General features: G+C 34.8%; 3 protein-coding genes across 4 annotated transcripts; 1 reads left to right on the forward strand and 2 right to left on the reverse strand.

Moving 5' to 3' along the window:
• Positions 1 to 385: 385 nt before the first annotated feature.
• On the reverse strand, positions 386 to 9,533 carry LOC106139694 (transmembrane protein 185A). Of its 2 annotated transcripts, none has more exons than XM_013341185.2 (8): positions 9,450 to 9,533; positions 9,217 to 9,388; positions 8,957 to 9,133; positions 8,357 to 8,564; positions 7,467 to 7,596; positions 6,589 to 6,719; positions 6,122 to 6,245; positions 386 to 5,451 (listed from the first exon to the last, which is right to left on the reverse strand). In XM_013341185.2, exons 2-8 carry the CDS (start codon positions 9,264 to 9,266, stop codon positions 5,195 to 5,197), a joined length of 1,077 nt encoding a protein of 358 aa, XP_013196639.1. In that variant the 5' UTR covers positions 9,267 to 9,388; positions 9,450 to 9,533; the 3' UTR covers positions 386 to 5,194. The 2 variants fall into 2 exon arrangements, with proteins under 2 accessions (XP_013196639.1, XP_060804097.1); XM_060948114.1 differs by having other exon boundaries at positions 7,461 to 7,596.
• A 757-nt stretch (positions 9,534 to 10,290) lies between these two features.
• Positions 10,291 to 12,092, forward strand: LOC106139686 (NEDD8-activating enzyme E1 regulatory subunit). Its single transcript, XM_013341174.2, has one exon. The coding sequence runs from the start codon at positions 10,442 to 10,444 to the stop codon at positions 12,050 to 12,052; it is 1,611 nt and encodes a 536-aa protein (XP_013196628.1). The 5' UTR covers positions 10,291 to 10,441; the 3' UTR covers positions 12,053 to 12,092.
• A 1,145-nt stretch (positions 12,093 to 13,237) lies between these two features.
• Positions 13,238 to 15,703, reverse strand: LOC106139685 (N-alpha-acetyltransferase 30). Its single transcript, XM_013341173.2, has 2 exons — positions 14,655 to 15,703; positions 13,238 to 13,938 (listed from the first exon to the last, which is right to left on the reverse strand). Exons 1-2 carry the CDS (start codon positions 15,342 to 15,344, stop codon positions 13,774 to 13,776), a joined length of 855 nt encoding a protein of 284 aa, XP_013196627.1. The 5' UTR covers positions 15,345 to 15,703; the 3' UTR covers positions 13,238 to 13,773.
• Positions 15,704 to 15,709: the final 6 nt, after the last annotated feature.

Here is a 15,709-nt window from a genome sequence, read left to right on the forward strand (position 1 = left end):
GGAAGGTTTGCGTTTCATCGACTTACGTAAACTTTAATTTTGCCCAAAGATTAATAGTTTCAGGAAGTAAGTCAAGGTGACGCGAGGGAAGTTTGTTCGCAAAATATTTTGCATTTATTAAAGGAAATAATTAAATTAGAATAATAATAAATAATTAAGAATAGCTAACATCAATACAACCTACTAATAATAATAAACAAAAGTATAAAAATCATTTTGCATCGTTATTTCGATCAGCGTTGCACAAATAAGTAAGTATTTGTTTTGTATGGTCTATTTTAACGCAATGTGTGGAACTTTGTATGTGAATCAAAAGAATTATTTTTCTTAGAACGATTTACGTACACTTATTACGAGAAGGTTCATTTGAATAAAACAAAACATATAACTTTAACAAAATATTTATTTATGTTCAATCCAATATTACAAGTCATGATAGGAAGAGAAATATCACAGTAAACGAAAGTAGCGTAACAACGTCATACAATTTTGTTTGCAAGCGATTTCAATGTGTAATAAATAATACTCAAGTTATTCGCTTATAGGGCTATAATTATAACTATTTACGTGATATTGTTAAAAGCAAAAATAATAATAAAACAAAGTAAACAAAATGTGTATTATAATGCCACAAATCACGCCTTCTACGACAATACTCAATACCCAAAGTAGCTAAAACTCAAACAAGTATCGATTAACTTTTTTGACTACGAATTTTCCAACAGTAAGGGCATCTATATGAACAATGCACTTTATCCAGAGCTTCAAACTTGTAACATTTATAGCCTATTATGGCAATATATCGTCAAAGCCGCAACTGGTGCCAAATGCAATTGATCTGATGATTTTCTAAAGATGTTCCTATTTCGCGATTTTTAACTAATTCCGTCCGATCGCGAAGAAAGTGATTGGTCCAAATGCGAATTGGACCAATTGCGCCTAAACGTGATCACTAATGTAATTGTTACTAATAAATAAAAAAGCATCTTTAATATAAATGGTGAGCAAGTATAAGAAGAAATCCAATCGACTATTCGAAAATATCCAAAGACGTTACTTTACCAATTTTACATCTAAATATTTTAAACAATGATAATACTTAAAACAAAAGAAGCATTTCGATTCGTGAAAAAATCTTGAAATAATTTGAAAAAGTGGTATACATACACGTAATATACCTATATAAGGTTAATAAATTTATTGCTAAAATTATTAGTAGCCGCTTATAATAAAGTACAGAGGGTATCTAATTATAATATTTTCTAGAATAATATGAAATACGGCTTTGAAGTAAACTAGGGAAGGAAAATTCCCTTTTGATTTTTATGCCAAAATTTTTATATTATAAAAAAAATATTCTAAATTTTCCTATTTAAAAATAAATTTTAATTTTATTTTAACTAGACACCCTTTGTAACTATTAGGTTCCTAGCGTGCCATTTGCACCGTTCATAACGTGAATTCTTCACGACACCAAGTCGCCTCCTATTTCGTCTCCCCAACCTTTATTGCGAGTTATCACGACATCCTACTCTATTTAAAACTACAAATAAAAAATGATAACATTTCTATCAGTAACACCAACTATCGCTTAGTTAAATATTGTTACTCAATTCATAACAATAACGTAAAATACGTAATCATATTAAACCCAAGTTAATTAGTATTTACATATATTTTTACTAGGTACTTATCTCAATTAACAGAAAACCCTTGATATTTATCAACTTAAACATACCTACTTAATCCGAAAGAAATACCAGTTATGGAAGCGAAGCATAAATATATATGTAGATATAACATAATATACTCGTATATAAATCAAGTTATGTATACTCTTTAAAATAAGACTAGCTTAAGCTGAATATTACAACTGTATAACAAGAACGTCCAGTTTGGAAGGTAAATAAAATAATCTTACACAACATCCGCATCTAAAGACAAGTAAATATAGTATTACATATCCCTAACATTTCAATTTAACTTAAACTCATTATTTTATAAGATCACGGCAAGTCGTACAGCTGCTAGGACCAAAGGGTAAACCAAAACCAACATGTTTTGCTTGAAACCAATTTGGTATAACGTCGTTCGGAGACAAAAATATGCAGCGATACCATTTTATAAATAACTCAGTCGTTTGTTTCGCACTATAAAACATACATGATAGAAGTTTAAACATTTTTGACTAATCAATAACCAAAGGCCCCGATAGCGCTTAATTTAGTACGATAATCGCACAATATTAAATTAAACTAATTTGTATTGTCAACCTTTTTTTAAAATAACACTAACCAATCGTGGTATGAACATACAAAGAACTTCTCCATATTGACTCGAGAAATCCAAATGCCTCTATTGATGCGTCTACTTTGTGTGAATAATTACTACGGATAATAACTGGCTATCGATATCGACGCGCCCCCGTCACTATGGTTTTTCGGGTCGATTATTCCTACCATGTTCAAAAACAAAACACAACAGCAAAACATTAAACGAGGATATAAAACATAATAAATATATGCATATTTAGCACTGGATATTGCCTGTCCTATTATAAAGTTAATCATATGCTCTATGGAAAATTCACGGTATATAAAAATACAGGTTAATTTGCAACTTGCGTAAATCAACTTTTTTAAAAGACAATGACCAATTTTATATCACAATGTAAATTCATCGCATACAATAATACCTTAAATGCTGTTAGTATAGCCTGATATAAAGTAATGCAATAATGATATGCATGAGTTTACATCTTTACATTTTTGCTACGTTTATGAAATGTATCAAAAGCATCAGAAGGGCGGTTAGGAACAAAATCCAAACTAGGCCTATGAAACTATAATAGTTTCATAGGCCAAGTTTGGATTTTGTTATAATGTATAAATATAGTTAGTAATGTATAAATCATATAATTTTTATATATTTTTACATAAAATGCCACTAAAGTGAGTTTCCATAATGATTCTTTTACTGAAATAAACATATAATAATGAAATGTACCGAAAATAACATATTTGGAAATTAAAATGCGTGCAATAAAAATATTTTTTAGACTATGTGAAGTAGGTATTTTCCGTTCAAGAAGAAATCATCAGTATGGTAAGAATTTATATACAGTTTAAAATATACACAGTGTATGACTGTATAATACAATCTATACCAATAGTATAACGAGGTAAAGCTTGCAACTTTGATTTTTTGTTTGTAAGGACTGAGTATCTTCAGAAACACTGCACTGATCCTTAGAATCCTTTCACCGTTAAAAAGGTACATTGTCTACCTGTGTTATATATGTACCACGGGCGAAGCAAAATACATTAAAAAATGCAAAACATGAAGATTATTATTATTAAAGTAAAAAATTATACTACAAAAAATTTCAGAATTATATTTCCGTGGTAATTTTCAGTTTGTGTACCTATAACATAAACAGGAGTTCTAAGCATAGCCTGTCGATAAATATTGATGCATCTCTTAATCCTCACTCCCAAGTTTTGAGCAAAAGTAAAATTAATGCCAACCATAGCAATAGGAATAATATGATACAATAGAAAGCCATATAAAGAGCGTCGATGGTCGAATCGGTAGGGTGCCCGGTCATAATACGTGATTCGCATAAAGGTTCAAAGTTCAAAAGATTATTATCGAAATTATATTTGTGGCGACATTACTAACTTCACACACCACCTGTCACAGCGAAGAATGTGACGCGCTCAGCCAATAGCAGCAAAAGGAAATTTAAATCGCCCAAGATTTCACGGATTGGAGCATAAGTATAACCTCCGACTCAACATCGTCGGAGCCGCGATTTCCCAGAAATCACACCTGGCCTGGCGGAAGATCTTCGCTTCATTACTTTAAATAAAGGTTGCAGAGGTCAGATCTGAGTCACTTCGTGTAAAAAGCTGACTCACCAGAATCCAGAACAAAGGTGTGTCGAGGCTCCTCTCTAGAGTGGTGAGGATGTAACCGGGTCTATAACCAGAAGGAAGAAGAATAGAAAGACTTATTGAACTTGAACTTGACTATAGAAATTATGTGGAGTCGCCTTCAATCGCAAGTAGTGTTCTGCGCAGTTGTAAAGCTATCAGACGAATCGTATAATTAAGATGCAATATGAAAGATGTTACGATGCCATAAGATTCAGTTGCGACGACACATTCACCAGTACTTTACCACTTCTACTGTCTTAAATTATTCAGATATCTAAAATAATGTCGTTAGAATTTTTACAATTGTCTACGTTAAGTTACAGCTCGCAATTCAGGAGTAAGGGTGCGTATTCACGCACACTTTTAAATGACAACCAATCAGATCGCTACTTTCTTTACAAGCGTTATCTGATTGCAGTGTTGCCAACCCCAATTTAGAGAAAATTTAAGTCTGCTATAGAAACAGTAATGAAAGTAATACAAAAAAGCACAATAAAGTAAATCAATATAAATTGAGGTATCAGAACTGCAATTATAGATTAAAACTACACTAGGGTTGGCTACACAGCCTTTCTGATCGCCTTCTAATAACTTCAATTTTATAATGCGCCCTACTATGCATACCTATGTATGCAATAATTATAATTCTGATTCTTTTCAATATTATTCACAAAATTTTAATTCGGATATCATTGAAATGTTCACTTCTGCTAACACGAAACATGCTTAGCTCTAATACCAAACTTAACAATGTTAAATATTGCTCTGTTACATTATACCTAGACAAGAATTTAAATGAATGCAAAAACAGAACAAAAACATCAACATTTGAATTTATTCGCTCTGAATTTGCGTTAATTTAAAAGCTTATAGATAGGTAGTTAAGAATCATTGCGGTAAACTAACCCTAAATATAAGCTCATAAAAAATTGCCCATGAATATAAACAAAACATTGAGCCGCTTGTAATATAATTACAATTAAAACCAGTTCAATTTTATAACAGTAAACATAGATAGACAGATAGTACATGAGAATTATATGTCACTATTTGAATCTCAATTCCATCATTAAGCCATAAAGTTGAACGTTAAGTTAATAAAACACCGACATATTACGTTATAGTCAAAGTAAAATAAACTATAAGTACAAAACTTCAAAGCTTATTTAGTTGTATAATTTACCGCAGTGAGTCTCCGCTTAAGCCAAGTATTTACATGAAACGAATTTAAGTGAACACATGAGCACTATCGAAACTCAATCAGGCATATCTATACTAGTCGCAGGCACTACTGGTTTCAATATATCACTCTTTTTCTGATTCTTTTGGGATTTTTTGCTGTCTTTGACTTTTTTATGAGTGTCGTCGTCTCGGTAGGGCTCCTGGTTGGGCTCGGGGACCCCGGGGGAGGCCCTGTTCACGTTGTTGTTGTATGCTATGTTCGCATACTCCTGTAGTAGGGGGAATACCGACAGCAGAAATTGGCAAAAATCTTTCCTGATACCGAACCACCCTGTTGATAAATTTGTTAACTGATTTTTTTAACCAAAAAGTCGGGTGATAATCTAATGGAATAAAAGAATTGTTGGGAGGGAACAAAAAGTTGGGAGGCTCATTCCTTTAATAATATGTCAAATTGCCCACAAATGATGTCTACTGAGATCAAATCTGCTTAAACATTACAAAAATAAAGTTGGCACTACTAACGGATTTGTGATCTACACAGTTGGTAATCTATTCGCACCACTTGAGGTCTCCAAGGCTTCTGAATACATTAACTTCTATCAGTAATACAAAAGTGTAGCTAGGTATGTCTTGAAAGATTAGTCGCGTATTCCATCGTCGGTTAACAGACTTTGAGACTCGAACTCGCAAATACCGCATCAAAAGACAAACGGTTAAAACAATAATAACAAACTGATGCGATACTATTCATAGGAAATATAAATAAGTTGGGACGACTCAAAAAATTTAAGAATTGTAAGGAAAATTTTGCACAAATGCGGAATTTTAAAATATGCGTGTAGTAGTATAACAAAAAAATACCGCAGAATCGCGCAAGCGACGTCTTACGAATTTCCGATCATGTCATTGTCCTGACGCGAGTTTAACCTTTTTTTCCCGTCACAAAAAGTGTACAACGCCGTTATAGAAGTTTTGACTTAAAAAATGAATGCACTTACATTTGTTCCCTCCCTTGGAGCTGAAGGACATGATGATGAGGGCGGCATAGCTGACGAACAGAGGGCTCACGACCACCGTGTACGTCAGGGATAGGCCGTCGTCCAGCTTATTTGTTAATAGCACCTATAAACATCAGTGTTATTATTAAGGTGCCTTAAGAAAAGCAAGCACACATTCACTAGTATAGTCGCCTCAACAAGCTTTTGCCCGCTATATCCTGGGAAAAGGTCAAATCAAAGATACCGATAGAATAATACGATAGATAATGTCGTAGCGAATGAACTAGGTATGCAGGGATCTTGGCAAGTGGAAAATTAGTTCACCTACCCCTCCCGAAAAGGGGCGTTATTTTATGTATATATTTTATATTTTATTAAAACTACCAGCCAGTTGCCGGCCAAACAAAGATTTAGTCCCTACACTTCGGAGTAACATTTATTAATGATTTATATATCTTTTGACTTGCCTGGAACACCAATATAGGTATGACGGTGAAGGTATACGCCAGCGCGGAATTGAAGCTGGTCCTCCGCTGTTGTATATTCACTTCGGGCGTCCTGAGCAGTATGCCCGCGAATATTATGCTGTACAACACCCCTGCAAATGAATAAATTGACTTATTGCACAAAAGTATATGTCATATCGCTTGCATGTTCTGCTACACTCCATACTAATGTTATCCATTCCATACTTATTTGATAAATGGAAAAATAAGTTAGTTTCTTTGTCACCACCTCACAATTGAACCAATGAATCGAACGACATGAAAAGGAGCCCGGGATGAGCTTTATATCTATGATTCTGAATTGAGTTAGTCATGTTTTTACATGAAATAACTCCCATCTGACCACTGTATGTGCAGGGGAATACCTAATCCATGTTGAATTAAAAGTGATCTTTTGATTTAAATTTTATTTTACTTGTATTTGTTATTGTAATATTTGTTTGTATCTGTAGCACTGTAGGATAAACATAATATAATAATATATACTGACACACTGTATACATACATAAAATCACGCCTCTTTCCTGGAGGGGTAGGCAGAGACTACCTCTTTCCACTTGCCACGATCTCTGCATACTTTATGCTTCATCCACATTCATAACTATCTTCATGCAAGCTCGGCGGTTTCGGGTACTTTTGACCTGACCCTTTGCCAGGACGTGTTTAATTTGATCAAGATACGTTCGTCTAGGTCTTCCCACTCCGATCTTTCCCCCCACACTCTCCTTGTATATCTGTTTAGTCAACCTGCTTTCATTCATCCTCTCCACATGACTGGTAGGTAGGATAAATGTGTTATCTATCTAGTGTTAGTAGAAAGAAATTGTACATACACTCACCTACAAGGCTGAGGCACATCAGTATCCAGAGGGGAACAAAGACCACTTCCCAAGACCAGAAAATGACCGCGTCCAGCTTCAGTGGCAAGAAAATGAATTGAAGTATGTTCACCGCACAAAACAATTCCAACTGAAAATATGCATAAAAAAATTGTAAGTTTTGACTTAGAACAGTCATATTGTGTGTTTATATTTATTTATACATAGCTACATATAATCACGTCATTTTCCCTTACGTGGTAGACAGAGCACTAACAGAGAGATAGAGACTGGAATGAATTAGTATCCACCTCTGTTTTACATTACAGTGGGGTGTGATTTTAAGGATGTACATTCAGTTTTTTAAGTAGACTACATTGTCTTGCGTCCACGGTTTAGACATAACATATGATCTATATTTGTATTGCTTTGGTGGAAATACTAGAGTGTAGTTTTTTCTGGCACTTCTACTGTTGCCTTTTGGAAGCAGTAGTAGATATAATTATCAGTTGTGTTGACTTCATTAAGCGTTATCTTGTATCCTGCAGAAAGACACCAGGTTTGAATCCCACCCTAGCCGTGTACCAATGACTATTTTCGAAGCAATGTATGAAAACTTCCTGATGCTGTTACCATGAGGAAACTTGCACATTCAGGCAATCAGATGCGTAGCCACGTTTGATCCAATATTGGTTAACTTTACCTGCAAAAGTTGCAGAGGCAAGATGGGAGTTGCTTCATGTAAAACCTGACACACTCAATCAAGATCCATGGTCAAAGGGATACCCTGGCCTTCTCACTAGAGTGGTGAGGATGCAACCGGGACTAAAGCCAGGAATTAGAAGATTAAATCAATAAAATCATTTTTTTAAACAACATTACTTAACCAAATAAAAACAACACATATGTACCTCATAACTACGGTCATGTTTCACAGACCATATACAGATGGCAATTGAAACTATACTGATGAAGATGAGTGGTATAAAGACTAACACCCATGTGTGTCGACCAGTTGTTAGTTGGTCACACACTAACAACTCAAACATCAACAGTATGAGGTGGATGGCAAGGCTTATAAGCATAGCTTTGTAGTGGATGTATGCTTCACCCTCTAACCTGGAAAATAAAACAACAGGATCAATAAAATTAGAACAAAACTATATATATGGGTATATGGGTTAGATTCCCCTGTCAAAATTGTAGAAATCACAGGGGAGTCACCTCATATAAAATCTGATTTACACAAGCCAGTTTCTTTTTACTGCATAGTTTTTGTCTGAAATTAGGAGCAATAAAATAAAATATTTATTCACTAAAGCTGTACTGTCCATAAAGCTTTATCTAAATTGCTCCATATTTTACCACCAGAATTCTTGGGAGAGACCTAAAGTCACCAAGGGAGCCTAGAAGATATGCACCTGGGACAAATGCCATAAGAATGATTATGACTTATCTTAGGTTTATTATATATTCAATGATTTTTAAAATTTCCTAAAAATCATACTCACCTGAAATGAGGATACTGCCACCAAACGTACGTTCCAACTGTAGCACCCAACACGACCAGGAATTTCCATACCCATATTGGTGTAAACACAGCCCAATACGACCATGTTATAGAATTATCTAGCTTTAACGCTAGTAACGCAGTAAAAACAAGTAAACAGCTATGGACTACGAATTTGCTGAAAAATAAACAACCAATATTTTCAATGAAAACCATGAAAAACCATATTTGAGTACCATTGGACCTAGTAAGCAATATTACCTAGGATTGAAATCCTGAAATAACGTTTGTAAATTCATTTCCATACACATGAGTCCAAGAATAATTTATAATCATTTCACATCAAATAATTCGATTGAATAGTGTAATGAGCTGGAGTTGGCTTTGGCATGAAATCTAATTTTTACTAAAAGTCAAATTGCAGCGACTGAAGCTAACTCAATCAGTGTAATTTGTCCCGTATATAAAAAAAAAAAAAAAAAAAAAAAAAAAACTGGACTGGAGTCGATTGAGTCAGTGTCAGTGGACTGGCTTGAATCTTTTGGGCTGGACTCTTAGCTGGACTTGGACTAAAAGGAAGGCTGGACTGGACTCATTGTTGTAATTTTGACATTGACATCTTCAAGATGTTTTAACTATAACGGTACCCGTAGATAATACGGATACGCAGCCAAAACATGCTTTGACTGTAGGATTGTGAGCCTAAACACAGATTTAAAAACATTACTTGGCTGAACCTGAACATCTATTAACAATTATTACATATTTCTTAACCTTATCCAAGGAGATTATAGTCCTATCTTCAGATCCGAAATAAAAGACAGAGAGAAAGATGGTTAAAGAGAGAACCATTATACTTTGTCAACATTAGTAAATCTTTCCCACGACGTAAAAGCATCATACTAATCACTTAAACTGTCAAACTAAATTTGAATTCAACAAATTGGATGAAAAAATATTTCACATAATACATACATACATAAAATCACGCCTTTTTCCCGAAGGGCTAGGCAGAGACTACATATTTCCACTAGCCACGATCTCTGCATAATAATCACGTTAATAAAGATAAATAAAGAGCTCCCAAATTAACTGAACATGTGGATAATATAACAAAAAGGGCAAACAGTGGTTTTGTGTGCATTTCAAGTGGATAGATTTTTCCGCTAAGTGCACAGTTTTGTCTGCTATCCTAGTTAAGAACCACGAGTCTAAACTTGGCCCTCTGGTAACGTCTCTGAAACATTTCTACCTTTGTATGTAACAGAAAATGCTGGTGCCGTATGCTTTCAAAAGTTAATTAATACTGTCAATGTCAAAATTGTCAAACTATTGTAAGTTCGGCAAATTCGGCAATTTGCGTTTGCGATTTCGTTTCGTCGCCTTTGACGGATTTAATTCAAACACAGATTCCATTTATTTATTACTTAGCTTTTAAGAAATTAAGAAATAATTTATATTAACCTGCCTTATAGAATCATTATACATGATGGCGTCACCATCTCCCAAATCGCCAGAGCAAAGCGAGAAGAATAAACAATATGATCGTCAACTCCGCTTGTGGGGTGATCACGGACAGTCTGCACTTGAAAATTCTCATGTTTGCTTGATAAATGCAACGGCATTAGGTACAGAGATCCTTAAATCTATCGTTTTACCCGGCGTCGGTGCAATCACAATTGTAGATGATTCTACAGTAAGTGAAGAAGATATTGGTTCCAACTTTTTCTTAGAACACTCAAGCAAAGGTTTGAACAGGGGCTCGGAATCTCTTCGGCTTTTGCTGGAACTTAATTCATCTGTACAAGGTCATGCCGTACAAGAACCTCCAGATCAAATACTCAAGGACAATGCTGATTTCTTCAAAACTTTTAGTGTAGTGATAGGAACAGCTCTTGGAGAGAAGACCATCCGAGATTTATCACAACATTTGTGGGATATCAATGTGCCTTTCATATTATGTCGGTCTGTGGGCTTTTTGGGGTCATTTAGAATTCAAATTAAAGAGCATGCAGTTGTAGAGAGTCACCCTGACAATGAACAACCAGACTTGCGTTTAGATGTACCTTTTCAGTCACTGTCAGATTACTTAAATAGTTTTGATATTGATACTGTTGATTTGAAAGATCATGGCCATATACCTTGGATTGTAATTTTACACAAAGCAGTCCAAAAATGGCAATTAAGGAATCCAAAATGCTGGCCCATGAGTAGAAAAGAAAAGGCTGAAATTAAAACTATAATAGAAGAATTCATAAGGAAGGATGAAAATGGTATACCTATAAATGAAGAAAACTTTGATGAGGCGCTGAAGGCTGTGAACACTGCTTTAGTCCCAACCTTTTTACCTGTTAAAATTCAGGAACTTTTATATAGCAGTGCTGCTACTAACTTGACTAAAGAAAGTGCTCCATTCTGGATAATTTGTTCAGCTTTGCGAAGCTTTATTGAAGCTGAAGGAAAGGGCAAGTTACCAGTGAGAGGAGTGTTACCAGATATGACTGCCTCCACTGAACATTACATCAAACTCCAAAACATCTACCGAGCTCAAGCCGCAATGGATGCTGAAGTAGTTTATAGGAAAGTACAGCAAATAGTGTCTCAACTACACTGTGATAGTATCAGCGAGAATGAAGTCAAACTGTTTTGCAGGCACGCCAATGATTTGCATTTGATAAAGGGCTCCAATATTGCTACGGAGTACCAGTTAGGGGGCTCAGTTTCAGCTTACATCGCAAGATATCTGGAGGAGCCTGATGTCATGATGGTTCATTATGTGATGCTCAGAGCAGCAGAAGCTTTCCACTCCGAACATTGTAGGCCTCCCGGAGACTGGGAACCTGAAGCTGACATAGCTAAACTGAAGTCATGCGTGTCTAAACTACTTAGTGACATCTCCTGCAATCCTTTTCCAAAAGATGATCATATTCATGAAATGTGTCGGTACGGAGGTGCAGAAATACATAGTGTGGCTGCATTTTTAGGTGGCTGTGTTGCTCACGAGGCTATCAAAATAGTAACAAGACAGTATAAGCCAGTGAACAATACATTTATTTATGATGGGGCATCAACAAATACAGCTACTTTTACTTTCTGAATGCTTAAATTTGAATAAAACATGTGATTTGGTAATATTGCTTGTGGCCTTTCTTTTTGTAACACCTGAACCAATTGTAGTGGGAGCAATTATTCGGGCTTGACCACCACCAAAGCGAAGAGCTTCCGCCAGGCTTTGTGTTATGCCTTGGGAACCGCGGCTCCGACGTTGTGTCGGAGATTGTATATATGCTCCAATTCGTGAAATCTTTGCTTGCGCGATTTAAGACTATTCGTTATTTTTGACTGATAGCGTCACGTAACTTGTGGCGAAAAAAACTCGCCACATTATTATATTGACTCGCCAACAAGGACCAGCAGAAACAAATTTATGGGGAGACAATAAACCAAAGGTCATAAAACTGATTTCTTTTTTTATTAATAAGAAATCTTTAATACTTATGATCTCCAAACTGCTCCAATACTCATCTGTCCTATCACGGGTCTTTTGGAAGAAATTTCTATTGAAATAAGTAGCACCTTTGTACTTTTTCTGTATTACTGGTCCTATAATATTTTTGTGTACATAAATTAATCTCTGTCCTGGGTGCTGGAAAGTGAAAGTAACTGACGCTTTCCCTTTCATCACACTGCTTCTAAGAATCCTTTTCATAGATACTACAAATATGGTCCGTATTTAACTGTATCGTTCTGATCAGTTCTGAGTGAGACTTGTTTCAATATCCATACTGATATTACTAAGAGAAAAGTTTTGTGCTAGATTTGTTTTTACGAATTAATTTCTGGAACGATCCTGATGATTTGGTACAGAGGAAAACCTTCTGGAGTAACATTATACGCAACTTAATTTACGAGAACATGCATACCCTGGTAGGTAGTAAGTTTTATAACGAAATAATTTCATGGATATCAGTCCCGTGATTTTGATTCGGATTTATAATATTAGTACTTATAGATAAGTTTTAACTGTTTATTTTGACTGTATAAGCCTTTTTTTGGACAAATTCTCTGCCAAATTACATTACTAAATCATTATAGGCTAGATAGATAGACTCGCGAACTAATTCAAATCAAACAATTCGCATATATGTACTTAAGCATGGAAACCTACCACATTTTTTAAAATGTTATTCCCGTTATCTAAATTAGCCACTGAAGCATTTATGATGTCTAAGTCTAGTAGAGTCACATACAAGACTGGGCAAGAAGTTGAAAGTAAACTACATTATAAATTCTTCAAGTTGTGTATTTTTAGTATGGATATTAAACCATATACATCCTTATGAATGAGATGAGATAAAAGCAATAAGGGAAAATATTTTTTCATTTACAATTTTCAACACATAAATTAGATAAAATAAAACATATCACATGACTAAAATAATTGAAAACAAACTATATATTTGGTTAAAATCCACATGGCCCTGGTTTAACCATGACAACAGTATGGTCATCTTTATTAAATTTATTCATGGTATTACATCAAACATTGGTATTGCGTTTTTAAAATCAAATCAAAAAGAGCTTACATACAATTTTTGACTTGAAGACATAATAGAATGAGAAGTTTATATTAAAAAACAAATAGAACAGGGCAAACAAAGTTACTTTTTATAGAACCATTAGCTGACATTTTAAAGGCAATACCACATGACCGTATATGTGTATTTCATCAGCATACCATTATGCATGCTGAGACAGCTATAGGCCCCGGAAGTAAAACACAACATTGAAAATTTCACATTTGTTACCTACAAATTTTCACCTAAGCCACAACTTCAGTCGTAATGCATCTACACCATTCAGATAATATCGAAATAAACGCTTATCCCTCACAAAGCCCAGATTTTCATACAGCTTCAATGCTGGTTTGTTCGTTATTTCTGTTTCTAATACAACTTCATCCGCATTATCGTCTATCATTGCCTGGAAATAAAATACAAATAGTATAAATTTCCTGAGAATTCCAATTGGTAAAATACTCAAGTTGAATGACTCTTGTGAATTTTATATGAGGTGTCTAAAAAAGACAAAATTACCAGACAGGGTTCAGTCAACTAATGTGAACAACTTACTTAACCACTAGTTTAGTAGTAGTATAGACTTACATACATATAATCGCGTCTTTATGCCTTGCGGTGTAAACAGAGCCAACAATCTTGAAAATACTGATAGGCCACATTCAACTGTTTGGCTTAATGATAGAATTGACAGGTTACTAACCTGTTGCCTAAAAGAAGAATCCCAAATTAATGAGCCTATCCCTTAGTCGCCTTTTACGACATCCATGGGAAAGAGGTGGTGGAGGTTGTCCTATTCTTTTTTCTATTGGTGCTAAGAACCACACAGCACCAGTATAAGCTTATTACATTTAATGCAAGTTTGTATAATGAATAATGATTGAGAGATTATTTTTAATTAGAAATACATGCTATATATCTTTTTAATTCTAATAAGAATCTTACTACATACTCTAATGAGCATTAATGAATAAGCACATTATGAATTATGTAATAGATTAATTTACTTATACCATATACTTTTTTCAAGCAGACAGACACTATAAGATGTACTTTTTGTAACAGACACTGCAGCTTTCACTTTCATTAATTTTACTACAAAAGTATAAGAAAAGTATTCACCTGAATAGCTTTCTGTACCAGCCGGGAGCCAATACCTTTTTTCCTATATTTCTTGTCAACCGCCAACATAGCAATGTAGCCTCTCTTCACAACATTGCGGTGTGTATCTAACTTACATACAATGGCACCAATGCACACCCCTTCGTGGGTTGCCAAGAAGCAAAGCTTAGGCCAATTATGTATAAAATATCTATATGTATAGATTGAGTATGGTTCTGAGAGATCTTTCTGTATGAGACGCATTATTTCTGGCATCTGCAGTTCCGACTCATAGGAAATAATTTTAATTTCACCCTGTGCCTTATCTTGATCAGCAGGACCACTCTCAATATTCTCCCCAACATTACATCTGACTATGTTAGGAGTCGAATTGTTCTCTGTCACTTGCTCATCATTACACTGTATACTATTTACATCTATTGCGACTACACTTGCGTCTTGTGCTGCAGACTTATCATTTCCAATGCTGGGACTCTCGTCTTTCGAGTGGTCACTCGTCCCATTAGTTAGGTTACTATTTATGTTGTTTATATGAAGTGTATTAACTAACGTTTCGCTTAATTCCTGATCCAATATACTTATATCGTCAGTCATTTCCGAAGGATCTTTGGCCTTTTTGCTTTTGTTTTTTATATTCGTATTCATTTGATTGCACATAGTACTCTGATCCTCACTCGCTACTTGATTCATGATGGCGTTATTCTATCTATAATATTTACACATTCACACGATTATAAGCTCATTTAAATTCCACAAACTCTTACGACGGTACATGCATCTTTTCCTTGTCAAAATTGAACAAGAATATCCCCGACATCTTGCGAAGTTTAGGCAGCGAGCGATACCTTGATCGACGATTACGAACCTCGAAATGTGATGTGAAAGAAGATGATTGCGTTCTTAAAGTAGATAAGACTTTAAACAGAAAAAATGATTTCGTGTAAGAACTGTACGTAAATAGATTTGGAAAATTCAGGATTTCAGGAAAAGTCAAAAGAGTCTTCCACTATCACATTCTAAGATCGCAGTGTTGCCATATGTTTATTTAATAATTT

The sequence above is a fragment of the Amyelois transitella genome, chromosome 15, assembly GCF_032362555.1.
Source record: "Amyelois transitella isolate CPQ chromosome 15, ilAmyTran1.1, whole genome shotgun sequence".
Lineage (NCBI taxonomy): Eukaryota > Metazoa > Arthropoda > Insecta > Lepidoptera > Pyralidae > Amyelois > Amyelois transitella.